This window comes from Phocoena sinus, chromosome 19 (assembly GCF_008692025.1).
Source record: "Phocoena sinus isolate mPhoSin1 chromosome 19, mPhoSin1.pri, whole genome shotgun sequence".
Classification (NCBI taxonomy): domain Eukaryota; kingdom Metazoa; phylum Chordata; class Mammalia; order Artiodactyla; family Phocoenidae; genus Phocoena; species Phocoena sinus.
In genome coordinates this window covers 1,317,621-1,330,194 of record NC_045781.1, presented here as the reverse complement: position 1 = coordinate 1,330,194, position 12,574 = coordinate 1,317,621, and the positions used below count along the sequence as shown (strand labels likewise).

The window sequence follows — 12,574 nt, the reverse complement described above, 5'->3', positions numbered from 1 at the left end:
CTCAAGTCCATTCTCTATGTCTGTGTCCTTATTCCTGTCCTGCCCCTAGGTTCTTCAGAACCATTTTTTTTTTCTTAGATCCCATACATATGTGTTAGAATACGGTATTTGTTTTTCTCTTTCTGACTTACTTCACCCTGTATGACAGACTCTAGATCCATCCACCTCACTACAAATAACTCAGTTTCGTTTCTTTTTAAAAAGCATAAACTTTTGATCTGGGCCAACCTGGACCCCTCTTTGCCTTTAAAATCTCTTGACTTTTATTCCCCAGCTGGACACCTTTTGGGTTGTCACTTGAATGTGTGTCCACAATTGCAAATCTTTGATCCCAAACAAATGTGTCATGCTTGATTAATGCCGCTCAGATTTACTTAGGTCCACAGTATCAACGACAGACTTCATTATCTAATTTTATATACTTATTCTCTTAGCCAATGATGACGAACTCAGGGATATTTAGTTGCATATAATTCCCTTTTTAATTTTTTATTCTAAAATATTATTGACTTGATTTTTCTAACTTGAAAATTCTTCCAAGATTTTTATAAAAACAAGAAGTAGTACTGTGGCTACTTTCAGCCTTTTCACAACTGGAATGCTTTTTTGCTAATCCTGTATCAACTTTTATGTTGAAAGGTTATACATAAAGGCTTTGCTGGGTCTACTTTGATGTGTTTTTAATTTGTACTTCCCTCAAGGACAAGGTGCATTAATGCCCTGGGGCTTTTCACATCACAAACTGGCAGCGAGTGGAACTACATTACCCAGAAGAATGTGTGGACCGACCTTGTTCTCCTCTCCAATGAAGGCACCAAATTAAGGCTCTTCCGGATTTTGAAATAACCATGGGCGGGACTTCCGGCGTCTTTCTGATGGCGGTCGTTTGGCGGATTTTGCAGCCGTCTGCAGGACCCGAGGCTCTAGGTCACTCGGTGGAGCGGAGCTTAGAGAAACTGGAAGGAGCCCGAGTGGGCGCCGTCCACACTGCCCAGGAGTGAGCGTGTTGCGGAACCCGCTTCCGGGATTTTCGGCCTAGGTCTCCGCCATTATCCTGCGCGTCTCCTGGCACCACCGCGCCCACAGGGTCCTATGTCAACCAACGCGGTGCAGGACCCGGCCCAGGTGACTGGTCCGCCCCCTCCGCGCGCCCCCCCCGATCCTGACCCAAATCCTCAAGCCCCCAGGGAGGGTCTCCTGCTCAGGGCACTGGGGTTCAGTCCCCTGCTTCCAGAACTTTAGGTGTGCGTGTGTGGTGGTCCCATTTCTGACAAGATGTGTGACACTGTGGAGCGTGTTAAACGCTGTGAGCTTGGCCCGTGCAAAGCATTGGGGGTGCTCAAGAGCCGGGAGCATTCGGGAGTCCAGGACTTAGGCTTTCACCACATGGACATCAGTCCGCCAGTGACCTCCTCCCCCAGGGCAGGAGGTTCTTTCTGCAGGGACAGGACATTTAAGGAGGAGTCAACAGACTGCGTCAACTGAGCCAACAGTCATCATTCTGGGAACCATGGAGGGTTGTGAATAAATCAGGACGACCCTCTGAGTTTTAAAGTATTTCAAAGGCTGCTCAGGGGAGAACAGACTGGGGAGGGGGAGCTGAGGGTGAAGGCAGGGAGACCTGGGAGAGCCTAGTGCATTCCACTCCAAAGAGTAAGGTGGCTTCTGGACCAGAGTGGTGCCTATGGAAGTTGCTGACCTGAAACAAACAGCCTGCACGCTATTTCACTTGCAAAGATGGGGTTTTTTGTTTGTTTTTATTCCAGAATCATCAGGGAATTGCAATTGGGGTGTGCAACCAAGGTGAGCTAAGACTTTTATAGAGATTAAAGAAGGAAGTTAGAAGGGCTGTAATCACCAAAGAGTCCATCGCTTTTCATTGTCCAAGTCCTTCCGAGGAAAGAAGAGAGTCTTTCTTCTTCCTTTTGGATACTGTTATTGTCTCAGGTCAGTGAGGGCTCCCCCTTCCGGTGTGCCAACTTTAATTGAGGTTTCTGTTTATTAATATTTTTACAAAGGAATTTAAGTAATAAGATTCCCAGTAAACCTTAAAGATAATTGGTAGGATTTTCTGGTGCTGTGAATGTGGCTCTGAGCTAAAGGACAGATTACAGTACATTAAAGGTTTTCTTTTGGCAGAGCATCTGGGAAGACTTGAGACCAGACTGATGTGAGAAGTCAGTTTTAGGGAGAGATTAAAAGCTGGATTCGGGACATGCTGTTTCTGAGATCCCAAAGTTGAGGTAACAATAGGAGCTGCTGGAATCTGTAATCTGGAATTGAGGGAGGAGGACACTGGCGGACTGATGTCCATGTGGTAACAGCCTAAGTCTTGGACTCCAGCCAAGACAGGATCTCAAATTTAGGAGGGAAAAGTTGTCACTCTTCTGTGCAAGGGGACCTCAGATGAAAGTAGCGAGACCTGGGGCTGGAGGGCAGGGCAGAGGGGGTGGGACTTTCTGAGGCTGCCTGAAGATGGGAGGGTCCTATGGTTCCAGGGCTTTCTGGGGAAGCTAGGGTATAAGGACTAAGGAGCCTTACCTGGGATGGAGATGGAGAAGAAGGTGTGACGTGTAGCTTCACAGCTCTGAACACGCAGCCAACTGTCTATTCCTTGTGGAGCCAGAAAACGGTCAGCCAGGGTGGTGGAGCAGCTCAGGCCCAGTCAAGGGCACACGTGCCTCAGCTCTCCCAGGAAACTACAAGGTTAAAAATGTAGAGATTTGGGCTTCCCTGGTGGCGCAGTGGTTGAGAGTCCGCCTGTCGATGCAGGGGACACGGGTTCGTGCCCTGGTCCGGGAAGATCCCACATGCCGCGGAGCGGCTGGGCCCGTGAGCCGTGGCAACAGGAGAGGCTGCCACAACAGAGAGAGGCCCGCGTACCGCAAAAAAAAAAAAAAAAAAAAAAAAAAGAAAAAGTATAGATTTAGCAAGTTAATCTTGTGTAAGCAAGTAATAACTGCTTAAAATGAGAATATATATCTGTGCTATAATAATATACATATGTTTAGGTTTTGTTTTGGGCTCTTCACCTAGAGCTCTGAACCCCTTGGAATTTCCTGGATTTAGGATTGTGTTTTGTTATTCACAACTAACCCCTTTAATCACAAAGGAGTTTGACTTAGGGTGGGTCCCCTAGATAACCTCAGGATTGGACTGGTCACCAGGAAAATAAGGTGAATAGAAGGTTAAACTTTCATCCCCACACGGGACCTCCCAAGGATCAGGGGGGAACTGGAGATTAAGTATAAAAACTGCTGAACAATGAAATTCAAGGTTCCTTCAGATTGGTGAATACATTGAAATGGTGGAAGTGCTGGGAGGGTGGCATGTACAGAAAAGGCCTGGAAACCCCCTGCTGCCCTCCATCCCCCCAACCCTGACCTAGACGTCCCTTCCATTTGACTGTTGCAAAGTTGTATACATTACAGTAAACCAGAAAAAGTAAGAGAAGTGTTTTCCTAACTTCATGAGTCATTTCAGCAAATTATCGAAACCGAGAAGGGGCTCATGGGAAACCCTGAATTTGTAGCCAAGTAAGACAGAAGTCCTGGTAGCCTGGGGACCAGGGGTCGGAACTGGCTTCTCAAAAGAGGGCAGTTTATGGGTTTGATGCCTTAAACCTGTGGATTCTGTCACTAAGTTCAGGTAGTATAATAATAGGAATGAATTTTAGGGCACCATAGTGGTGTCATAAAATTAGATAATTGGTGGCTGAAAAAAGATACTTTGTCTCAGAAAGCCTTGAAAAACATGTAAGAAAAACCTAATTTTCAAAAACATTTATAGAAATCTTAATCCTTGTTCTGTAATAGCTGAATCTTACCATGGGAGAGGTAATAATGCATTTGGTATGTACACATTATGAGTTAGACATCCTAAGTGTTGCCATTTACATGAAGACACTGAGACTCAAAGAGGGTGAGTGTTTTTTTCTTGCCACGCCCCACGGCATGTGGGATCTTAGTTCCCCAACCAGGGATGGCACCCGGGCTCCCTGCAGTGGAAGATTGAAGTCTTAACCACTGGACTGCCAGGGAAGTCCCAAGGATGTTGAGTCTTTGTCTAAGGCTATCGAGTTGTCAAGCTATAGCTCTGAAGAGTGAGGATCTGAGGTCAGAGGTCAGCCTCAGATGACTCATGTCCAGGAAAAGGAAGGGAAGAAACTGCTCAGCCTTTACATCCTCACCATAATCACCTTTACCTCAGATACTCCCTCTTTTCACAGGTTCCCATGGTGGCAGCAGCATTTATGGTCCCTGGACAGGTAAGTGGAGGAAGCCCTAGTACCTACCCATACATCATCGCTACCCCTAGTCCTGACACACAGATATAGGAGACAGTGTTGTTCTGGGATTGTGGGTCCTTAGGTCTGGGCCCTGGCATCATCTCAGGCACAGGACCAGTAATCAAAGCCAGAAGTTGTACAGAGGTGTTCCCATGTGTCCAGTGGAGAAGGTCAAGTGGTGACATGTCCTTGGGCACAGCCTGGAGATGAGACTGAGAGGGGAGTGTTCAGGGAACTGCTGAACCCATGACATGGGCTGATAAAGACTGAGGTCATGAGTCATTTCTGGGATGGCAGCCTGAGGAGCTGGGCCTCTCCTGAGGGTGCGGGTCCATGACACGTGGCCTCAGAAGAGGGAAGTGATCTGACGCTGGGTCTGAAGAGGCTGCTCTGCCTGCCGAGAGGAAGAAGACTGGGGGTGAGGGTGGAGCCTGGGGCCCAGAGGAGGGTACAGTCCTGGTGAATGTCGATTGTGACTGGGTCCTGGCAATGGCTCTGTAGCAGGAGAGGAGGTGAGTCTCTGAATCTCGTTTGTGGTAGAGCTGATTTTCTGCTGTACAGGATGAGAGAGTAGTCTGACATGACCCCAGGATGTTTGGCTCTAGGTGACGGTGGGGACGCCATGTCTGAGATGGGAAGTCAGAAGTAGGAGTAATGGACAGAAGGACTGTCCAGAGTTCCTTGTCCCCAGGCTGAGTCTGAGATATTGCCGGGGTGTCTCGTGGGAGGTGTCAAGTGGGCCACTAGAAACACACACCTGGAGTTCAGGAAAGATGGGGTTCAGGATTGAAGATACCCCTGAGAGGTGGATGGCATGTGGACCAGGTCAGATTACAGGCCCTCAGGTCATGTGTGGGTGCCATGAAAGTTGTAGGATGGGGAGGGACATGCCCTCCCTGGGCATGAGGACAGGGGTGGCTGTCATCACTAAGATGGATGAGGCAGTGCAGTGACCATGAGTGTGTGGGGGGTGGGAGTGGCCTCAGGGGAGGTCCTGGTCATGGCACAGGATTCGAAGGGGTGGATAAGGTATGGATTCAGAAGCTAAGCAGGAATGGAGGTCAGATGACAGGGAGGTAAGGCCTGGGGCATTGTTTCCCCTCCACAGGCTCAGAGTCTTGTGATGATTGCGGTTGGAGCCTGAAGAGAGTGAGACTGGACGACAGACCAGCTGAGGGCAGATGAGCGCAGCTGGGACAGGGTCTTGGGCTGGGCTGGGGGCGGGGGCTCGGGGGCTGGGCTTGGAATGAGAGGAGTAGAGAGAGGAAGGGGTGAGTGGTGCAGGGTCAGCACGTGGGACACTGTGGTGGACGAGGACTCCGGGCATCTGAGCCCACAAGATGTCTGGGTGCTGACGTGGGAACAGGGATCAGGGCCATGTGGGGAGACAGAAAGCAGTACTGGGACCGCCTGTAGCAGTGGGTCCCGCAGAGGCCTGGGGAAGCACTGAGTGCTGGGTGGCACAAGGGGAACATGATGAGGTGCCGAAGGCCTGGGGCCGAGGTGGTGGCGTGGCGTGGGGTGGGGGTCACGGTCGGGCACGTGAGGGGGTTGTGACCCTGCAGGGCTGGGCAATGGAGAGGGAGGGAGTGTGAGCATGGACTCAGGGCCCTTGTCCCCAGGCTTTACTCCAGGGGGCTGAGCACAAGTGTCATTTTGTGTGGTGTGATCTGTGTGATCTTAGGAGAGTCAACTCTGAGGAGAGTGGCTGGGGGTCTGTGTGGCAGCCTCAGAGCGTCTTGTGAGACTGCTTGTCTCCCTCTCTGTTTTAACTGAATGACGTAACACTAGCAGGTTCCTGTGGCATCAGGGCCTGGTGTGTCCTCTGAGCTGGGTCACTGGGGTGGACGACCATGACCTGGGGTCCTGGTTGCAGAGGCTGCTGTGAACTCACTTGTCCCCCTCATGACAGGGCCATGTGGTCTTTGAGGATGTGGCTGTGTCCTTCTCCCAGGAGGAGTGGGGTCTCCTTAACGATGCTCAGAGACTCCTGTACTGTGACGTGATGCTGGAGAACCTGTCACTTATAGCCTCCCTGGGTAAGGACCCCTGTTCCCACACCGTTGCCCCATATGGGACTCTGCCCTTCTTTTTGCATGGCTCACTCCATCCTTCCGAGCCTGGACCTTGGACATTGCTTACTTCCCCGATTTCCTGGCACTTGAGCTGCGTTCCCCCACTCTGTGTGTGTTCAGCCCTGTACCATAGGCTCTGAAGCCTTTGACAGAAGCCTTTGGTCTCAGAGGCTTGAAGCCTGTCCAGCTGATGCCACTTAGCTTTGCCACTGCTAGGTGTGTTGACTGTTCAGATGTGTGCAAGATCCGTGTCACACGTTCTAACCCTTTTTTTTGCACTGCCTGTGTCAGGAATTACAGACACTTACATGGTCAGCATTTGTGGTCAACCCTAGATTATTTTTGCAAGACTCCTTAAGGTTCTTCTAGTGATACATTTTTTTCCCTGAAATCTGTCATTGGTTGGTTCATTCTGGGCCAGTGTCTTTCTCCTAATGGCCCTATTTTCCTCTGAGGAGTTTGATCTGGTAGGGCTCATAGTCACCCAGCCTGAGCTGAGAGGTGGAGGCAACCCTGGGTGCCTGACGAGGTAGGCCCCTCTCTAGTCATAGGACGAGGGTTAATTGCATCCTGAGCCTGGTGAGCAGGAGCTGTAGGAAGGCATGATATCATTGATGAGTTCTAATCCTACAGGGAAATATCCTTTGCTCTCTCCTCTTTCAGCGTCAAGACTCATCATGCTCATACTTCATTTCTTTCTTCCACTTCTCCCCATTTTGACACTTTGCCCACTTTTCATTTCTACTGTGATTTCTGACTCCTGTTTTCCACCTTAGTGTCCTCCAAAACTCTCCTTTCCCCCTGTCTGCACTGTTCTCCAATTTGATGTCTTTTGTATATTGTATATGCATATCCTTAATGTATCATGAGAGGTACATGTTTACTTACGTTGTCTTTGAACACTGATAGTCAGGTGTAATTGCATTTTCCTGGATTGAGACACACATTCTACAGAGCTGGCCCTTGTCACCACCAGAAAGTCCTGCTGAAAGCCATCTGCCTAGGAGTGGGTTGTTCTAGCCTCTCCTCCCGGCACGGCGACACATTCTGGTATCCTGTGTTCTTGCTGGTTTGAGACATTTCCTGTTCTGTGACCATCAGAGACCTAGCATTGTACAGTATCCCCTTCTACCACTTGACCCTTCCTCCCTTGTTTTAATAACAAACCCATGGGCTTATACCTACATGTGTCATGCACAGATTTGTAGTGCACTCCTGTACCACCAACGTCTCCATACAGTTTATCAGCATTTTTGTGCTTTCAGGGTGTTGGAGTGCATTAGGTACTGAGGAGGCCACTTCTGAACAATGTGTTTCTGTAGAACAAGTGACACAAGACAGGAATCCAAATCCAGACCTATCTATCCTGAAGACTCTTACTTCAGATATGGGTGCCCTGGTAGAGAAATATGTTTTGTACCTGGCTGAGCACCAAGGAGTGCATCCTGGGCTGAAACCGTCCTTTTCTGGGGCTTGTGGGAAAATGTTCACTTCTCACCTACAACAGCACCAGAAGCAGCCCAGTGGAGAGAAACACCTCAGAAGCGAAGAGAATGGGGCCTTGCTTGTGACGAGCTGCAAAGTCTTTTTACCCGACAATATGTTCACATGCGGAGAGATTGAGAAGGCTTTCTTAGGCAGCTTGGGCTTTCCCCAGCACCAGCCCTCCCACGATGGACAGCATCCAGGTAGAAGCAGGGAGAGCAGGGAGGTCTCTCGCCCTGGACAAGGGCATTACGAGTGCAGCGAATGTGGAAAAGCCTTCAGTAAAAAGTATAAATTCACGGAGCACCTGAGAGTTCACACTGGAGAAAAACCTTATGGGTGCAGTGAGTGCGGCAAATTCTTCAGACTCAGGGGAGGTCTTTCTCATCATCGTAGAGTTCACACAGGAGAAAAGCCTTTTGATTGTGGTAAATGTGGGAAAGTCTTCATCTACAAATGTAAACTTGTTCAGCACCAAAGAGTCCACACTGGAGAAAGACCCTATGAGTGTAATGAATGTGGGAAAGCCTATGCCCGCAAGGATTCACTTGTCCAGCACCAAAAGGTCCACACTGGAGAGAAACCTCATAAATGCAGTGAATGTGGGAAGCTCTTCCTTTACAGAAATAAACTTCTTGTGCACCAGAGGATCCATACTGGAGAAAAGCCTTTTAAGTGTACCGAATGTGGGAAGTCCTTCAGTTATAAAACCAGTCTTATTATCCACCAGAGAACCCATACTGGAGAAAGGCCTCACATGTGCAGTGAGTGTGGGAAAGCCTATGTCAACAAAAAAAGTCTTATTGTACACCAGAGAATTCACAATGGAGAAAAAGTTTATGGGTGTAAGAAATGTGGGAACTTCTTTATAAGCAGCTTTGCCCTCAATAAACACCAGAATGTTCACACTGCACAAAGGCATTATGAGTGCAGTGAATGTGGGAAAGCTTTCAAGAGGAAAATCAGACTTGCTGAGCACAAGAGAATCCACACTGGAGAAAGACCCTATGAGTGTAATGAATGTGGGAAAGCCTTCAAGCTGAAGAATACACTTGTTAGCCACCGAAATGTCCACACTAGAGCAAAGCCTTTTCAGTGCAGTGAATGTGGGAAGCCCTACAGTAACAAAACAAGTCTTGTTGTCCACCAGAGAATCCACACTGGAGTAAAGCCTTTTCAGTGCAATGAATGTGGGAAGCCTTACAGTTACAGAACAAGTCTTATTGTCCACCAGAGAATCCACACTGGATAAAGGCCTTATGAGTGTAGTTCTTTGTATGTAGCTCCAAGCTCATAAAAAAGAGGAAAGTTCACACTGGAGAAATGTCTTCTGGACTTATGTGTTCCTTCACTTGAGTTAATATCTAGCACCACAACTCCTGTGTTGTAGAGTAGGTGAACGTTTAACTTATGTGGGGTCAAACTTTTTTATGTGTGTGTGGTACAGGGCCCTCTCACTGTTGTGGCCTCTCCCGTTGCGGAGCACAGGCTCCGGATTCTCAGGCTCAGTGGCCATGGCTCACAGGCCCAGCCACTAAGCGGCATGTGGGATCCTCCTGTACAGGGGCATGAACCCGTGTCTCCTGCATCGGCAGGCAGACTCCCAACCACTGCGCCACCAGGGAAGCCCCAGTCAAACTTTTTAAAGTGGTAGTATCCTTTTACAGTCTTGCCAGAAACACCAGAACCCAAGTTCCCATTCTTTCCATTCTTACCAACACTTGGTATGTGCAGGGTTTCTGATTTTTGTGACATCGTAGGTGTATAGTGGTATCAAGTGATTTTAATTTGCATTTCCCTAATGACATGATGCTGAGTGGTCTTCCATGTGTTAATTTCCAGCCATATGTTGTTATTGAAATTTCTATTCATTTGATTTGTTGTTCTAATTACTGAGTTTTGACATTTCTTCATGAATTATTGATTAAGGTCCTCTAATGGAAATACTTAGCAATACTTTCTTCCAGAATTGGTCTTGTCTTTTCAATTACTTTTCCAGAGAAAAAGTTCTTAATTTTAGTGTAGTCTAATTTGTCCATTCTTATACTTTTTACCGTTTCCTCCTGTAACTTTTATGGTTTAGGGTTTTTATTGATGCAAAGGAATCATTTTCAATTAATTGTGGGAGTTATTTTTTAAAATATAGACACCCCATTGCTGCAGTGATACTGATTTAAAAGATTATACCTTTTCCCCTGAATTGCTTTAGTATCTTCATCGAAGGTCAATCATTTATGTATATGTTTATTTCTGGAATTTCTATTCTGTTGCATTTATCTACTTTATTTATGCCAGTATTTTCATGTATTAACTAATTTGTTTTTATAGTATGTCTTGAAATCAAGGTTGTATACTCCTTTGACTTTCTTTTTTTCAGTCATTATAGCCTTTCTTGGTTCTTTGCTTTTCCATATGAAGTTTAGAATTCACTTTTCAGCTTATACAGCACAAAAAATCCTACTAGGAGTTTCACTGGGCTTGCATTTAGTCTTCAATTTATTTTTATTTTTATTTTTTGGCTGTTCCGTGCAGCTTATGGGATCTTAGTTGCCTGATCAGCAGTTGAACCCAGGCCAGGGCAGTGAAAGCGCTGAGTCCTAACCACTGGACCTCCAGGGAATTCTCCTAATCTTTAATTTAGAAAGAAATACTGAGTGTCCCAATCCATAAACATGATACATCTCCTTTTATGTAGATCTTATTTAATTTTGGATGGAAATGTTTTTAGATTTCTTTTTATAGGTCTTGCATATGTATTTTCTAAATCTGATAATATTGTGAATGATAATTTAAAAATTTTTCTTTGTGAAATGTTCAGTGCTAGTACACTAAGAGAGATATCAAACTACGGATAGAAGTGAGCCTTCTTAATCCTACAACATCTAGAAAGAGTTATTAGAAATACTGTACCTTTGAACCATTATTAAACTATTGCCATTAGAATAAAAGGAGGGCAGCTGCTCATTGTTCTCTTATTCAGTATCATCCTGGAGTTCCAATTTCATTCAATACGAAAAAAAAAAAAAAAACGGCAAAATAATGAATATGTAGCAATTGGAAAGGAAGAAACCACCTAAAATATATCCTCAGTTTTCATCTTCACTATGAATCCAAATATGGACACTCATTTTAGTGCCTCAACCCATCGTAAACTCATAATTGTTTCATCACCCATTCGCTGACCTTACTTCCTTAGGACCCATCACCTTCTATTACGCTATGCAACTTAATATCATAGAAGAACCGCTTATTTTATTTTTCTGTCAAATACAGAGTAAGTTCCAGTAGGAAAATATGTATTTACATGTTGTGCAGTGATACATTCTGTATTCCTAGAAACATGTCTGAAACACATATGGTACTTTTTTATTTTTGGCCTTACTGTGTGGCATGTGGGGTCTTAGCTCCTGGACCAGGGATCAAATCCTTGCCCCCTGAAATGGAAGTGCAGAGTGTTAACCACTAGAACGCCGGGCAAGTCCCCCATGTGGTACCTACTGACATCTTAAAATATGGAACAAAATGATAATGCACATTTAACATTCATTTGCACAACTGTGGGTGTACTTTCTAATTCTCCTCACCCTGCTTTTTCCTTCAGTTTTACTACCATGAATGCTCTGAGTTATAGGAAGAAATTATGTTTTGTGAAAAGCCTTTAAATCTACTAAAAAATCCCCAGTAGACATTTTAGTGGTTTCCTTCTCTCACTTATTAGATGTCAGGTGTGTGTGTGTATTTTTTTTTTCCTCACATTCCAGTGGGATTTTGATTATTTCAAAAACCAGTTTTCCACCATCAATTTCTGCCAGTCCTCATGGATATCTATCTCATTAAGCACTTTTATTATTTTTTTTTTTTTAGTTTATTTATTTCTTTTTGGCTGCTTTGGGTCTTCGTTGCTGTGTGTGAGCTTTCTCTAGTTGTAGCTAGTGGGAGCTACTCTTTGTTGCAGTGTGCAGGCTTCTCTTTGGGATGGCTTCTCTTGTTGTGGAGCAAGGGCTCTAGGTGCGTGGGCTTCAGTAGTTGTAGCGCATGGGCTTAGTTGCTCCGTGGCATGTGGGATCTTCCCGGACCAGGGCTCAAACCCATGTCCCCTGCATTGGCAGGCCGATTCTTAACCACTGCGCCACCAGGGAAACCCTAAGTATTTTTAATAGCTCTGGATAATTACACAGTCTGAAATGTTTTTCTGAGTTTGTCTCCTCTCCATATGCAGACACTGTCAGTGCACTTACAGGTGATGTAATCACTTCCAAGGAGCAGATGACATCGTGGGGTTCTAAACCTTTATCTCAGGCTTACGTGTCCCCATTGCACACTCAGATGCTGCCATGGCATCCTTGTTATGGGAGCAAATACACATTTGGTAAGTATCTCTTCAGGTATCTGATTCTTAGAAAACATTTTTGTCAGAAAACTGGAAATTAACTCTAAAATAAATTTCACTTCCTGAGGTCAGGACAATAAAAAAGGAACAACCTTATATAGGTTATATATATAGATATAGACAGACATAAGAACAAAGCCATAAAAACAGGAAAGGCATTTGCTGAGGAAACCAGAGGCATGTTGCCCTGCATCAACGTGCATCAGGAGTGCCTGACAGTTCCCCTCTCTCCTCAGTTGCATTGTTTTGAAACTTGTTTCACTGGCTTCTCACTAAACACACTGATCATAAACGGTTCACTGTAGAGGCTTCATGATAAGGTAGGTTGTGAGTAAT

At 45.9% G+C, this 12,574-nt stretch overlaps 1 protein-coding gene across 2 annotated transcripts; it reads left to right on the top strand.

The window, feature by feature from the left end:
• The first annotated feature begins 851 nt into the window (after positions 1 to 851).
• LOC116743526 (zinc finger protein OZF-like) lies at positions 852 to 11,743 on the top strand. Of its 2 annotated transcripts, XM_032612048.1 has the most exons (5): positions 859 to 1,125; positions 1,767 to 1,803; positions 4,229 to 4,267; positions 6,201 to 6,327; positions 7,629 to 11,743. In XM_032612048.1, exons 3-5 carry the CDS (start codon positions 4,235 to 4,237, stop codon positions 9,098 to 9,100), a joined length of 1,632 nt encoding a protein of 543 aa, XP_032467939.1. In that variant the 5' UTR covers positions 859 to 1,125; positions 1,767 to 1,803; positions 4,229 to 4,234; the 3' UTR covers positions 9,101 to 11,743. The 2 variants fall into 2 exon arrangements, with proteins under 2 accessions (XP_032467938.1, XP_032467939.1); XM_032612047.1 differs by lacking the exon at positions 1,767 to 1,803 and having other exon boundaries at positions 852 to 1,125.
• The last annotated feature ends 831 nt before the right edge of the window (positions 11,744 to 12,574 follow it).

Coding starts and splice junctions, on each gene's coding strand:
- LOC116743526 (XM_032612047.1), top strand. CDS start 1,093: ATGTCAACCAACGCGGTGCAGGACCCGGCCCAG. Junction 4,268..6,200: donor CATTTATGGTCCCTGGACAG/GTAAGTGGAGGA, acceptor CCCTCATGACAG/GGCCATGTGGTCTTTGAGGA. Junction 6,328..7,628: donor GTCACTTATAGCCTCCCTGG/GTAAGGACCCCT, acceptor TTGTGCTTTCAG/GGTGTTGGAGTGCATTAGGT.